We start from the raw sequence: 16,429 nt of genomic DNA, 5'->3' as shown, positions 1-16,429 counted from the left end.
GTTTGAGAAAATGTCGCAAGGATTGTAGAACATATTAAAAGTTGTTGTTATTGACATAAAGCTCAATTCGCCCGAAAATATTGGCCAGGAATGTTGAAAAAAGGTTTAAGAAAACGCTACGAAGCCGAAAACACCCCACGTAGCACTAGTAAGGACTTACGCACTCGATTGAAGTTACGAGTGCTTCGTGAACATGACGCAACTCGCTAAGAACGAACTAGTAACTCGTAAGTGCTTACTAAGGCCTAAGAAGGCTTCATGAATAAGGCCCCTGAAAGCAAATGTGCTTTTCCGTTCTGAGAAAGGCTTTTTCCCAGGCTGCCCATTGAAAAGCTTTTGTGAAGCTGTTACGCAACATGTTCACAAAAGAAAAGCCTTTTTGTTAACCTGCGGACACCAACTCCTTATATTATTGCATTCTTGAGTTGCACAAAGGTAGCATAAACACAAACCCCATGATCAGTTGCCCATAAAGGAAATCAAGCCTAGCTTAATTTATTTTTATTGAAGCAATTCAGATAAACACAAACAAGTTTGATTTGATTATTGAATTCATAAAAGGATTCGTACGAATAATAGTCATAACAAGAATAGTCTCCGTAACCTTTTATAGTAATTATAACCTACTAGCGGGATGCCGCGCGGCAACCCCGCAACCTTGTGTATATCGTTTGTGTTATTGCTTTTTACTTGCCATTTTTTCTTTAAATTTTTACTGCAATTTTAGAATGTTTAATGTATAGTATATAAATGTGTATTTTTTATGAACTAGGTCTGGGAGAGCACATCTTTTTTGATGACAGTTTTTGGACTTTCGCCCTTCCCTGGACGGCCTGTGCTTGTTTTATTGTTTTGCTTTTTTTTTGTCCGAAGAATTAAAATAAAATAAATAAATAAATAAAGCTCGACGTAAAAATGCTGCAAGTGTAGCGTTGTGTACAGGGGAGGTCGAAAGTGGCTAGGCAGGGTCACAATACAAATCACTGTGGCAAACAACCCATCCTAAGTTAAAACGAATCTTAGTGCTTTGTGAAATCGTACATTTTTTGTCCATCTTTTTTCCGTTTCGGCATTGTCGATCCGATCCATATTTTCCAGTTTCCAGCGGATCCCGACAGTGGTTCTTTCCCAGCGTTTATATCCCGTTTCGTTTATTTTGTTACAGTTCGGTTGATTATTTTCTGTCCTGTGTAGTTTTCAAACCCCTTTGCTTCCCCCCCCCTCACCAGCCTCGTTCATTTTTTCCCCAACTCCCTGTCCCACCGTGTGCCCCTTCCCTATCCCGTCCCATATCTAACCCACGCCTCCGTGCCTCTCCCGTCCCCACGATCGGCCCTGCATTGCAGTGTTCTTTGCTTGCCAATGTTTGCCCATAACTCATATTTTCCAGTTTCGCGCGGGTCCCGTTTGTGGGGTTTTCCCGTTTTATGGGCTCGATCCCCCATTCAGTTTCATATTTTCCTGCCCCATGTCCCATATCACGATAGTTCCTTTTAATTGTGTTCAATCCCTACCCCAGCCCTGTTCATTTTCCCCGTCATTTCTATTTTTGCCGTTCCCCCGTCCCCCGTTCCACAGACGTACCACTTTGTGCCCCTACCTCCTATCCCCGTCCAAAATCTAACCCGTGCCTCCTTCCCGTCATCCCGTCCGTGAATTGTTCTTTGCACTTTTTGCCGTCCCATAACTTTTCCTGTTCCCCGCGGGTCCCGCCAGTCAGGTGGTTCTCCGTTTCGTGTATTTTTTCTCTGTCCAGTTTATTTTTATCTTTGTCTAATGTCATCATTAGTCCCTTTTTTTTCTTCCCCTTTCCCTATTATTTTTCCAGCCCTTTTACTAATGTTTCCTACATTTGTTGCCGTTCCCCCGCCCTCTTCCAACAGACATACCACTACATGCCCCTTCCATCTCCCTGTCCACACAACGTGCTCTAATAACCCCCACCAGTCTTCGTCCTGTCGTCGTGCCTCCCCCCCCCCCGATGCATTGTTCTGTACTGTATGTACGCGCGAAGTTACTGGACGCTCGCGCCGTGACTGTGACATCACAAAGGACGCCTGCACTCAATCACAAAGTTACTACACGCTCGCGCTTTGACTGTGACGTCACAAACAACACATGTCACAAACAACACATGCCCCAACACGGGTACCCCGAAATTTACCCCAAGACGCATCATTCTAGTAGGGTCCGGGCACCCCTTGCCAAACAACAATGGCGGCGCCCATGCGATTTAAGCGCTTTTATAATATAGATAGAAGCATTAGTAAAATTGCATGCGGCCTACAGTTAAAAATGAATAAAACACCAACAAGTTAAAATCAAAGTCACATATTACTAGGGTACAACCTCAGAGTGAGCGCTGATAAGTCATGGCATATTATAATTATGTCACTGTTTTATCCAAAGTTCAACGCCATTTGGAGAGTTGAAGTATATTGAGCAGTAAAAGTTTAATTTCAGGCTCAAACATTGACATTTGGATTAAAAAAAAAAAAAAATTGAAATTGAAATCTAAAACATTTGAAAATAATTTGTTTAAACAAATATCAAACTCTCTGTCACTGGTGCCAGTTGAATGAGCTAAAACATTGATCAAAATAAACGGTCATAACTCCTAATTGCAATGATGTATACTGACTTGAAACTAAAGTCAAATATTGCTCCTTACATGTAGATTCATATGAAAAGATAAAACTTAAAGAGTTAATCACTGGTTTCAGTTGAGTGAGCATGTACTGATTTGAAATTTAAATCAAATTAATAATGTTTACATAAAGATGCATATGAAACGATAAAACTCAAAGAGTGTATCACTGGTTCCAGTTGAATGAGCTAAAACAATGAAAACCTTAAATGGTCATAACTCCTTATTGAAATGATGTACCGATTTAAAACTTGAGAATCAAATATTGCTGCTGACATGTATACAATATGAAAAGATGAAACTCAAAGATCACTGGTTCCAGTTGAATGAGCTAAATTTAAGCAACGAAAACCTTAAATGGTCATTGCTCCATACGTGTCAATGTCCCCACCCCGGTGACCATCAGTTGATCATTGATTGGTCTTTCCGTTAGTCATTGGTTCTATCTGGCAATCGGCAATTCACCATGGCAGCTTCGCTGTTCCAGTTTAAATGTTTTTTTTAGGGGCTTAAGTTGTCGCTAATACTGTGTGCACAAGAGTTTACAGACATCCTAGATATAAACATTTGAAAGTGTTTGATGTCCTAGACTGGACCGTTCCACATATCCAAAAGGGAGATCAGACCCACAGCCGTGTAGTGTTTTCTGTGAGGTTTTGAATGAACAACCAACATATTTTTATTCAGGCTTTTGGCAAGAATGCATACTTTGTACCCTGGCGATGAGAGTTTGTGTAGCAGTTTCAGCAGCGGGTTGCATGTTAACCATACCAACCATCAGGTTTCCTCCTGTAGTATAAGGTGCTCGTGCTAACATTATGTAGGATCCCCCGGCGGTAACCACTGTGGATGAACACATGCCTCCACCATATCCGAACCCGAAGACGTTAACTTCTTTCGTGATCGGTAGAGACGTTTTGTAAACACAGTCGACTTCAAACTTGACCGTATACATCCCATATAATGGTAGTGGTTGTGGCATGTGGATAACTCTACCCTTGAATGCAATTTGAGCATTCTCCAATCGGTTGACGAAGCTTTGTGGACGCCAGTCTCGAGTTGGAGAACACGATGCGGCAATGTGTACCTCGATTAATATCAAGACACAAACAGCGATTCCACACAGAGCCTTCATTATGGAAATCTACAAACAAGAGAAAATAAAGGCTATGAATAATCAATTCAATTTAATTTGGGCAATGAACTGGTGTTCAAATTTGTAATGAAGCTCAAAGCGAGAAACAGAAAACTGATTTTTTGGGGTTGGTATTAAGAAGCAACTGCGAAATATTTCTAAAAGTTATGCCCGTCTTGTGACGCGAGCATTATTCGAAGCTCCACATACAGTACACAACATAATTATTGTAGTCAACTGATGAACAGAGGGCGATATAGGCTACATGTACATCCGCATGTGTCATCTGCATGTTAGGTCAAACTATGATTTGAACACTTGTCGTAGCCCGTGTCCCAGTAGGGGAGCTTTCGAATCGCGTAGGGAGGAGCGAGGGGACGGTAACAAATTCTAAGCGTGTTTTTTTTTGCAGGGTAGATGGGGCCACTTAGCATCAATTTGCATGTTTTACCTACTTTCAGCGTTTGCTAGAGAGCCCTAAAATACAATTTTGTGGGAGGAATAGGTACTCATGATGTACCAAAACATTCACAAACTAGACATTAAGTGTTCGTGAACAAACACGAAGCTGTTCCGTGTTGTTTTGCTTGGATTATGTGCTTCATTGCCCAAGGAATAAATAACTGAAAAAAAGTTTCAAAAAAGTTGTGTAGCTCTTGTTATAAGGTCTTACTTCCCGGTTGACCCGTAAGTCAAGGTCAACATGGGCCCACAGCTACCAAAGATTAATCTGCAATGCCAAGGAGTAAATCGGTTCTGTAGATCTTGAAATATAGTCCCACTTCCGGTTGACCCAGAAGTAGAGGTCAACTTGGGGTCACAGTTTTCCAAAGCTAATATTTATTGCCTTAGAGTCTATAACTGAAGTTTGAACATTAGCTTTGTACTTTTTTTAGATATGGGCTCACTTCCGGTTGACCCGGAAGTAAAGGTCAACATGGGGTCAAAGTTGTTTCAAACTAATCTTGAATGCCCAAGGACTCTATAACTGAACAAAAATTGATAATCTGTTGTATAGTTCTTGAGATATGGTCCCACTTCCGGTTGACCAGGAAGTAGGGGTCAACTTGAGGTCACGGTTTTTTAAAGTTAACATTTTATGCCTAAGGAGTTTATAACTGAAAACATTTTGAAAATCTACTGTATAGTTCTTGAGATATGGTGACACTTCCGATTGACGCGGAAGTAGAGGTCAACTTGAGGTCACAGTTTTTTAAAATTAATCTCCAACCCCCAAGGAGTCTTTAAGAACAAACAGTTGAAAAGTCGGCCGTGAAGTTCTTGAGATATGATGCTGAAAAGATTTCCTAATTAATATGCAAATGAGGGTCACTGGTGGTTAATTAATAAATAATTTTAATATGTTTTATGATATGAATTAAGCTAAACATCCTAAAGCTTCCATTTGATATTATTTTACGTGTTTAAAAACACATAATTAATTTGTAGGATACTCCTTTATTTTCCTACTCCTGCCGATAGGAGGCGCTCTTATGAGACATTTCAATTGCACGATTTCTGCACCGTAATGTCTGTATCTGACTCTGTATTTGTATGTGTACGTCGCAGAGACCAAAACTGTCATAAAATTTCAAGCTATAATTTCCCCTATAGAACACGGCCTAGTTTTATGGCTCTGTCTGCTTCAACCAAACACTGCCCATTTATTATACAACCACCATTCTCCGCTTACTGTGCAGGCGCTGAAATATCTGTGCAATTAGTTCAAAGCAAAGATTACATAATTATGATGTGTTTCCCCGCGCACAAGCAAAAATATCCCTGCTAAGCTGTGAAATATGCTTTATGTAAGCGATAATATCTGCGCTTCTGATGTGTCAATTCTTTGCTTACGCAGTGAAGCAGAGTCAAATTGGACCAGTTTCACAAGATTTCCCCTCATGTACTAACAATCTTTTTTGACTTTACATGTTTGAAGTGTAGGCCTTACCAAACCTACTTACAGGGCAAAATTACATGGTTCTCATGACCACCAAAGTATGCGCTTACGATCACCATTTTCCGCTTACTGTGATGTGCAAGCTTGGAAAATAATGTGTGAGCTTGGAAGCACACAAACAAAAGAAATCCCTGCTATAAGCAGTCTATTTCGCTTGACGTAAGCGCAGAATTCAATGCTTCTGCAGAGCACTGAATCTTTTTCATTAAGCAAGTTCCCATCATGACTCGACTAGTCGCACCTCAAACCTAACTACGAAACTTGTCGAGATAAAATACAGATTCTCAAGATTTGTGCCGCTATGTGCCGCAAAGGCAATACTAACTAGACATTAGGTGTTTGTGAACAAACACAAAGCTGTTCCGTGTTCTTTTGCTTAGATTATGTGCTAAAATGACCAAGGAGCCTATAACTGAAAAAAAGTTTGAAATGTTGATAGTGTCTTGAGTTATGATGCCACTTCCGGTTGACCCGAAAGTAGAGGTCGACATGGGGTCACGGTAACCTAAGGCTAATCTCCAATGCCCAAGGGGTCTAAACTGAAAAAAAGTTTGAAAATCGGTTCAATGGCACTTGAGATATGGTCCCACTTCCAGTTGACACGGAAGAAGAGGTCAAAATGAGGTCCGGTTTTTCCCAACAAATTTTAAGACCTAAGGAGTCTATAACTGAAGAATTTTTTTTAAATCGGTTGTGTAACTCTTGAGATATGGTCCCACTTCCGGTTAACCCGGAAGTAGAGGTCAACTTGAGGTCACAGTTTTTCAAAATTAATGTCCATGCCCCAAGGAGTCTTCACTACAGACAGTGTAAAAATTGGTCCTGCACTTCTTGAGATATGGTGCTGCAAGGATTTTCACTGTCAATAGAGGGCGGTATATAAGATGAGTGGTCCCTAGTTGAATAATGTAAAAACTTGCATTTGACTCAGTATTGTTTGATTTGGTTGGTTTCTTGAGTTCATGCCAGTATCTTTAGAGTCCATTGCCATGTGACAAACTACTTAATGATAAAATCCTTGTATTTGGTTGGTGGTTTGATGTTTGATCTAGTTCGAGTGGATTTTACTGAACTCGTAACCACCAAACTCTGCACCTACGATCACCATTTTCTGCTAAATGTGCATGCGCGGAATAAAATGTGCGAGCTTGGAAGCACACAAACAAAAGAAATCCCTGCTAAGCAGTGTATTTCGCTTGACGTAAGCGCAGAATTCACTGCTTCTTCTAAGCACTAAATCTTTGCTTCCAGAGCACAGCACTACATTGGGCCCATTCGCACAAGATTTTTCATAAGGTTTATTGCGATTCAGAACCGCAATGCATTTTGGGAAGGAATATGGGGCGGTATCTACCAGTTTCTACGACTCGCGCTCGCAACGCCTATACCTTTGTGTGGGTTCAACAGCGCCCTCTCTTGAAATTTTGCGATTTGCGATAAAACCTTAATAAGCAAGTTCCCATCATGATAGGCCTGGGTGACTAGTGAAATTTACTAACTGGACTAGTCGCACCTCAAACCCAACTACGACACTTGTCAAGATAAATTACGGATTCTCAAGACTTGTGCGGCAAAGTGTTGCAAGCGCACGTTATATTATATGTTGCGAATAGTAAGAAGCAACACAACTAAGTGTTTCACCAGATAGGTAGTCGGGTCAACGTTTGAGCACGATTATAACAGAGTTAGAGAAAAATAGTAGTCGCGACTCAAATAATAATTTGTAGTCGTGACTCAAACAATAATTTGTAGTCGCGACTTTAACACTAAAGCACACTAGTCGCCCCGGCCTACTTTTGCACATAAGTAAACCACGGGTATTATCCTGCGAATGCAAATCAAATTTTTAAGTCACTGTTGTTTTCGCAGCGAAAGGTTTGCAGGTCAACTGTAGTCAACTGTAGCATTTTTTTATTGGGAACTGTGACGCTCAAGAACGCATTCCTTGCTAAGCTGTTAAATACACTTAGCGTAAGCACAATTTCATGATTACGTAAGCGCTGCGATTCATTCCCTTAAAAGCCATCGGCCCAGGACCAAACTACACTGAAGCTTTTTAAACACAAAAAGCAGCTAAACACAGCAAATACAAGTACAAGTTGTGATTCAAGGTATTCTGCTCATCTGCAAATTTTTTAAAGCAAAATAATTTGCCTATTGATTATAATAAGTAGCTCTATAACATTTAGCCACTATTCTGCTCAGTTTCTGCTTTTTTATAAAGCAAAATGTTTTGCCTATTTATTATAAGCAGCTCTATACAAGTGACCCACTCAACCACAAGAGAAACGTCAGAATAATAAAATCGCTGCTTTTGTATTCCTGCCAAAGAGTTTTTGTATGTCATGGTATAATTTCCGAAAAGAAAGCGAAATACTTGAGTTAGTTTAGGGTTATGGTCCCCGATTTCACCCGTAAAAGATTCCAAATCCCAGGCGTTCTATTTTTGTCGTCCACGCTTGTCGCCTGAAACGAACCCGGTCAACTCGGTCCCAAACTAACTCGGTCCCAGTCATACGTTGACAGTTTTTTCACTCATTTCTCAAAAACGAACCCGGTCAACTCGGTCCCAAACCAACTCGGTCCCAGTCATACGTTGACAGGTTTTTTTTCACTAATTTCTCAAAAACTACAACACCACAGCAAGTAATATTTTAAGGGAAGCTTTCAACTATCATTATCTTCAAAATGTTTAAGTTTAGTGTAATTCTGTGGACACCATGGTATGTCGTCGTCGTCAAAAACGTACCCCTATTTATATACGCACGTTCGTTAAACGAAAACCCTATGCCTCTGTGTACGTCCAGAACTCGGTTAGGAAACGAAGAAACAGACACTGCGCTGTGGTCCAGAACGTATGTAGAAAAACAAGAAAAAGAGACTTGAGTAGACTCCTCTCAAGAAGTCACAACTCATGATAGGTACATACTGAATTGTATTTACCATGGAGAATGGTTAACAATAACATGGAAGTGACTGCATCCAGTTATGTTCAAACGCGTAGACTCATCTCAAGAAGTCACAACTCATGATAGGTACATACTGTACGGCATTTACCAAAGAGAATATTTCGCAATAACATGAAAGTGACTGCATCAAGTTTACAAATTAAAAATTCAAATGAAGACCACGTGGTTAATTAATGAAGAACTTTTACACTTTTGTATTAGAATAAAGCTTAGGTTCTAAGCTTCAATTTGATATATGATTTAACTATTTTATCCTAATACTTTAGGAGTAGGGGCCTAAACAAAAACGCTGTACAAACGCTATGGGGTTTGAGGCGGAAACAAAGAATAATAATAATAACTAGACATTAGGTGTTTGTGAACAAACACAAAGCTGTTCCGTGTTCTTTTGCTTGGATTATGTGCTAAAATGACCAAGGAGCCTATAACTGAAAAAAAAGTTTGAAATTGTTGAATAGTGTCTTGAGTTATGGTGCCACTTCCGGTTGACCCCAAAGTAGAGGTCGACATGGGGTCACGGTAACCTAAGGCTAATCTCCAATGCCCAAGGGGTCTAAAACTGAAAAAAAGTTTTAAAATCGGTTGAATAGTACTTGAGATATGGTCCCACTTCCAGTTGACACGGAAGAAGTGGTCAAAATGAGGTCACGGTTTTTTCCCAACAAATTTTAAGTCCTAAGGAGTCTATAACTGAAGAATTTTTTTTAATCGGTTGTGTAACTCTTGAGATATGGTCCCACTTCCGGTTGACCCGGAAGTAGAGGTCAACTTGATGTCACAGTTTTTCGAAATTAATGTCCATGCCCCACGGAGTCATCACTACAGTGTAAAAATTGGTCCTGCACTCCTTGTGATATGGTGTTGCAAGGATTTTCAGTCACTCGTCAATAGAGGGCGGTATATAAGATAAGTGGTCCCTAGTTGAATAATGTAAAAACTTGCATTTGACTCAGGATTGTTTAATTTGGTTGGTTTCTTGAGTTCATGCTAGTATCTTTAGAGTCCATTGCCATGTGACAAACTACTTAAGGATAAAATCCTTGTATTTGGTTGGTGGTTTGATGTTTGATCTTGTTCAAGTGGATTTTACTGAACTCGTAACCACCAAACTCTGCACCTACGATCACCATTTTCGGCTTAATGTGCATGCGCGGAATAAAATGTGCGAGCTTGGAAGCACACAAACAAAAGAAATCCCTGCTAAGCAGTGTATTTTGCTTGACGTAAGCGCAGAATTCACTGCTTTTGCTAAGCACTGAATCTTTGCTTCCAGAGCAGAGCACGACATTGGGCCCATTTGCACAAGATTTTTCATAAGGTTTATTGCGATTCAGAACCGCAATGCATTTTGGGAAGGAATATGGGGCGGTTACTATGCAGTTTGTACGACTCGCGCTCGCAACGCCCTCTCTTGAAATTTTGCAATTCGCGATAAAACCTTAATAGGCAAGTTCCCATCATGATAGGCCTGGGTGACTAGTGAAATTTACAAACTCGACTAATCGCCCCTCAAACCCAACTTGGACGCTTGTCGCGATAAATTACGGATTCTCAAGACTTGTACCGCAAAGTGTTGCAAGCGCACGTTATATTATATGTTGCGAATAGTAAGAAGCAACACAACCAGTGTTTCACTGGACAGGTAGTCGGGATTTGTAGTCAACGTTTGAGCACGATTATAACAGAGTAGAGAAAAATAGTAGTCGCGACTCAAATAATAATTTGTAGTCGTAACTCAAATAATAATTTGTAGTCGCGACTTTAACACTAAAGCACACTAGTCGCCCCGGCCTACTTTTGCACGTAAGTAAACCCTGGGTATTATCCTGAGATTGCAAATCAAATTTTTAAGTCACCGTTGTTTTCAGTTTTACAGGACTTGAGCACAATTAGTCAACTGTAGCTTTTTTTAGTGCGAATTGTGACGCTCAAGAACACATTCCCTGCTAAGCTGTTAAATACGCTTAGCGTAAGCACAATTCCATGATTACGCAAGCGCTGCGATTCTTTCCTTTAAAAGCCATTGGCCCTGGACCAAACTAAACTAAAGATTTTTAAACACAAAAAGCAGCTAAACACAGCAAATACAAGTACAAGTTGTGAATCAAGGTATTCTGCTGATCTGCAATTTTTTTTAAAGCAAAATGTTTTGCCTATTGATTATATAAGCAGCTCTATAACATTAAGCCACTATTCTGCTCAATTTATGCATTTTTATAAAGCAAAATGTTTTGCCTATTTATTATAAGCAGCTTTATACAAATGACCCACTCAACCACAAGAGAAACGTCAGCATAATAAAATCGCTGCTTTTGTATTCCTGCCAAAGAGTTTTTGTATGTCATGGTATAATTTCCGAAAAGAAAGCGAAATACTTGAACTAGTTTACGGTTATGGTCCCCGACTTCACCCGTAAAAGATTCCAAATCCCAGGCGTTCTATTTTTGTCGTCCACGCTCGTCACCTGGAATGAACCCGGTCAACTCGGTCCCAAACTAACTCGGTCCCAGTCATACGTTGACAGTTTTTTCACTCATTTCTCAAAAACGAACCCGGTCAACTCGGTCCCAAACCAACTCGGTCCCAGTCATACGTTTTGACAGTTTTTTTTCACTAATTTCTCAAAAACTACAACACCACAGCAAGTAATATTTTAAGGGAAGCTTTCAACTATCATTATCTTCAAACTGTTTAAGTTTAGTGTAATTCTGTGAACACCATGGTATGTCGTCGTCGTCAAAAACGTACCCCTATCTATATACGCACGTTCGCTAAACAAAACCCTATGCCTTTGTGTACGTCCAGAACTCGGTTAGGAAGTCAAGAAACAGACACTGCGCTGTGGTCCAGAACGTATGTAGAAAAACAAGAAAAAGAGACTTGAGTAGACTCCTCTCAAGAAGCCACAACTCATGATAGGTACATACGGAATCGCATTTACCACAGAGATCGTTTAACAATAACATGGAAGCGACTGCATCCAGTTATGTTCAAACGCGTAGACTCATCTCAAGAAGTCACAACTCATGATAGGTACATACTGTACGGCATTTACCAAAGAGAATATTTCGCAATAACATGAAAGTGACTGCATCAAGTTTACAAATTAAAAATTCAAATGAAGACCACGTGGTTAATTAATGAAGAATTTTTACACTTTTGTATTAGAATAAAGCTTAGGTTCTAAGCTTCAATTTGATATATGATTTAACTATTTTATCCTAATACCTTAGGAGTAGTGGCCTAAACAAAAACGCCGTACAAACGCTATGGAGTTTTAGGCGGAAACAAAGAATAATAATAATAATAATAATAATAATAATAAAAATAATAAAAATCTCGACGAAAACAATAGCTGTTCCGACTGGATCGGAACAGCTAATAACTAGACATTAGGTGTTTGTGAACAAACACAAAGCTGTTCCGTGTTCTTTTGCTTGGATTATGTGCTAAAATGACCAAGGAGCCTATAACTGAAAAAAAAGTTTGAAAATGTTGAATAGTGTTTTGAGTTATGGTGCCACTTCCGGTTGACCCCAAAGTAGAGGTCGACATGGGGTCACGGTAACCTAAGGCTAATCTCCAATGCCCAAGGGGTCTAAAACTGAAAACAAGTTTTAAAATCGGTTGAATAGTACTTGAGATATGGTCCCACTTCCAGTTGACACGGAAGAAGAGGTCAAAATGAGGTCACGGTTTTTCCCAACAAATTTTAAGTCCTAAGGAGTCTATAACTGAAAATTTGTTTTTTAATCGGTTGTGTAACTCTTGAGATATGGTCCCACTTCCGGTTGACCCGGAAGTAGAGGTCAACTTGATGTCACAGTTTTTCAAAATTAGTGTCCATGCCCCACGGAGTCTTCACTACAGTGTAAAAATTGGTCCTACACTTCTTGAGATATGGTGTTGCAAGGATTTTCAGTCACTCGTCAATAGAGGGCGGTATATAAGATAAGTGGTCTCTAGTTGAATAATGTAAAAACTTGCATTTGACTCAGGATTGTTTAATTTGGTTGGTTTCTTGAGTTCATGCTAGTATCTTTAGAGTCCATTGCCATGTGACAAACTACTTAAGGATAAAATCCTTGTATTTGGTTGGTGGTTTGATGTTTGATCTTGTTCGAGTGGATTTTACTGAACTCGTAACCACCAAACTCTGCACCTACGATCACCATTTTCGGCTTAATGTGCATGCGCGGAATAAAATGTGCGAGCTTAGAAGCACACAAACAAAAGAAATCCCTGCTAAGCAGTGTATTTTGCTTGACGTAAGCGCAGAATTCACTGCTTCTGCTAAGCACTGAATCTTTGCTTCCAGAGCAGAGCACGACATTGGGCCCATTTGCACAAGATTTTTTCATAAGGTTTATTGCGATTCAGAACCGCAATGCATTTTGGGAAGGAATATGGGGCGGTTACTATGCAGTTTCTACGACTCGCGCTCGCAACGCCCTCTCTTGAAATTTTGCAATTCGCGATAAAACCTTAATAGGCAAGTTCCCATCATGATAGGCCTGGGTGACTAGTGAAATTTACAAACTCAACTAATCGCCCCTCAAACCCAACTACGACGCTTGTCGTGATAAATTACGGATTCTCAAGACTTGTGCTGCAAAGTGTTGCAAGCGCACGTTTTATTATATGTTGCGAATAGTAAGAAGCAACACAACCATATTTCACCAGGCAGGTAGTCGGGACAATTTTTGTAGTCAACGTTTGAGCACGATTATAACAGAGTAGAGAAAAATAGTAGTCGCGACTCAAATAATAATTTGTAGTCGTAACTCAAATAATAATTTGTAGTCGCGACTTTAACACTAAAGCACACTAGTCGCCCCGGCCTACTTTTGCACGTAAGTAAACCACGGGTATTATCCTGAGAATGCAAATTAAGTTTTTAAGTCACTGTTGTTTTCAGTTTTGCAGGACTTGAGCACAATTAGTCAACTGTAGATTTTTTTATTGCGAATTGTGACGCTCAAGAACACATTCCCTGCTAAGCTGTTAAATACGCTTAGCGTAAGCACAATTCCATGATTACGCAAGCGATGCGATTCTTTCCTTTAAAAGCCATTGGCCCTGGACCAAACTACACTAAAGATTTTTAAACACAAAAAGCAGCTAAACACAGCAAATACAAGTACAAGTTGTGAATCAAGGTATTCTGCTGATCTGCAATTTTTTTTAAAGCAAAATGTTTGCCTATTGATTATATTAGCAGCTCTATAACATTAAGCCACTATTCTGCTCAATTTATGTTTTTTTATAAAGCAAAATGTTTTGCCTATTTATTATAAGCAGCTTTATACAAATGACCCACTCAACCACAAGAGAAACGTCAGCATAATAAAATCGCTGCTTTTGTATTCCTGCCAAAGAGTTTTTGTATGTCATGGTATAATTTCCGAAAAGAAAGCGAAATACTTGAATTAGTTTAGGCAAGTGGTCCCCGACGCAAGCAAGGTGACTTCACCCGTAAATGATTCAAAATCCCTGGCGTTCTGTTTTCGTCGTTCACGCTCGTCGCCTGAAACGAAGCCGGTCAACTCGGTCCCAAACCAACTCGGTCCCAGTCATACGTTGACAGTTTTTTCACTAATTTCTCAAAAACTACAACACCACAGCAAGTAATATGTTAAGGGAAGCTTTCAACTATCATTATCTTCAAACTGTTTAAGTTTAGTGTAAACATGGAGGTAGAATGTGTGGACACGATGGTGTGTCGTCGTCGTCAAAAACCCCTATTCAATTGCGCACGTTCGTTAAACGAAAACCCTATGCCTTCGTGTACGTCCAGAACTCGGTTAGGAAACGAATAAAAAGAGAATTCGCTGTGGTCCAGAACGTAAGTAGAAAAACAACAAAAGGAGACTTGATTAGACTTCTCTCAAGAAGTCACAACTCATGATAGGTACATACTGCTTGGCATTTTCCATAGAGAATGTTTAACAATAACATGGAAGTGACTGCATCCAGTTATATTCAAACGCGCAGACTCATCTCAAGAAGTCACAACTCATGATAGGTACATACTGTATGGCATTTACCAAAGAGAATATTTAACAATAACATGGAAGCGACTGCATTCAGTTATATTCAAATGAAGATTACGTGGTTAATTAATTAAGATTTTCAATTTTTTTTACGTTTAGAGTAAAGCTTATGTTCTAAGCTACAATTTGGTATAATAAACTCACTCTTTCGTATTATGGTTTGGGAGATTAGGCTTAAAGAAAAAACGTGTACAAATGCAATGGGGTTTTGGCGAGAAACAAAGAATAATAATAATAATAAAAATAACTAGACATTAGGTGTTTGTGAACAAACACAAAGCTGTTCCGTGTTCTTTTGCTTGGATTATGTGCTAAAATGACCAAGGAGCCTATAACTGAAAAAAAAAGTTTGAAATTGTTGAATAGTGTCTTGAGTTATGGTGCCACTTCCGGTTGACCCCAAAGTAGAGGTCGACATGGGGTCACGGTAACCTAAGGCTAATCTCCAATGCCCAAGGGGTCTAAAACTGAAAAAAAGTTTTAAAATCGGTTCAATGGCACTTGAGATATGGTCCCACTTCCAGTTGACACGGAAGAAGAGGTCAAAATGAGGTCACGGTTTTTCCCAACAAATTTTAAGACCTAAGGAGTCTATAACTGAAGAATTTTTTTTAAATCGGTTGTGTAACTCTTGAGATATGGTCCCACTTCCGGTTAACCCGGAAGTAGAGGTCAACTTGAGGTCACAGTTTTTCAAAATTAATGTCCATGCCCCAAGGAGTCTTCACTACAGACAGTGTAAAAATTGGTCCTGCACTTCTTGAGATATGGTGCTGCAAGGATTTTCACTGTCAATAGAGGGCGGTATATAAGATGAGTGGTCCCTAGTTGAATAATGTAAAAACTTGCATTTGACTCAGTATTGTTTGATTTGGTTGGTTTCTTGAGTTCATGCCAGTATCTTTAGAGTCCATTGCCATGTGACAAACTACTTAATGATAAAATCCTTGTATTTGGTTGGTGGTTTGATGTTTGATCTAGTTCGAGTGGATTTTACTGAACTCGTAACCACCAAACTCTGCACCTACGATCACCATTTTCTGCTAAATGTGCATGCGCGGAATAAAATGTGCGAGCTTGGAAGCACACAAACAAAAGAAATCCCTGCTAAGCAGTGTATTTCGCTTGACGTAAGCGCAGAATTCACTGCTTCTTCTAAGCACTGAATCTTTGCTTCCAGAGCAGAGCACTACATTGGGCCCATTCGCACAAGATTTTTCCTAAGGTTTATCGCGATTCAGAACCGCAATGCATTTTGGGAAGGAATATGGGGCGGTATCTACCAGTTTCTACGACTCGCGCTCGCAACGCCTATACCTTTGTGTGGGTTCAACAGCGCCCTCTCTTGAAATTTTGCGATTTGCGATAAAACCTTAATAAACAAGTTCCCATCATGATAGGCCTGGGTGACTAGTGAAATTTACTAACTGGACTAGTCGCACCTCAAACCCAACTACGACACTTGTCAAGATAAATTACGGATTCTCAAGACTTGTGCGGCAAAGTGTTGCAAACGCACGTTATATTATATGTTGCGAATAGTAAGAAGCAACACAACTAAGTGTTTCACCAGATAGGTAGTCGGGTCAACGTTTGAGCACGATTATAACAGAGTAGAGAAAAATAGTAGTCGCGACTCAAATAATAATTTGTAGTCGTGACTCA

At 39.8% G+C, this 16,429-nt stretch overlaps 1 protein-coding gene across 1 annotated transcript in view; it reads right to left on the bottom strand.

Moving 5' to 3' along the window:
• Nucleotides 1–472: 472 nt before the first annotated feature.
• The window catches only part of LOC139953049 (uncharacterized), a 47,144-nt gene continuing 31,187 nt past the window's right edge, over nt 473–16,429 (bottom strand). Inside the window, exon 2 of the mRNA XM_071952445.1 lies at nt 473–3,791. Coding sequence (XP_071808546.1) covers nt 3,327–3,782 — 456 coding nt within the window. The 5' untranslated portion in view covers nt 3,783–3,791 and the 3' untranslated portion in view covers nt 473–3,326. The remainder of the gene's footprint in view (nt 3,792–16,429) is intronic.

The sequence above is a fragment of the Asterias amurensis genome, chromosome 21 (assembly GCF_032118995.1).
Source record: "Asterias amurensis chromosome 21, ASM3211899v1".
Classification (NCBI taxonomy): domain Eukaryota; kingdom Metazoa; phylum Echinodermata; class Asteroidea; order Forcipulatida; family Asteriidae; genus Asterias; species Asterias amurensis.
This window is presented reverse-complemented; position numbering and strand designations above follow the sequence as displayed.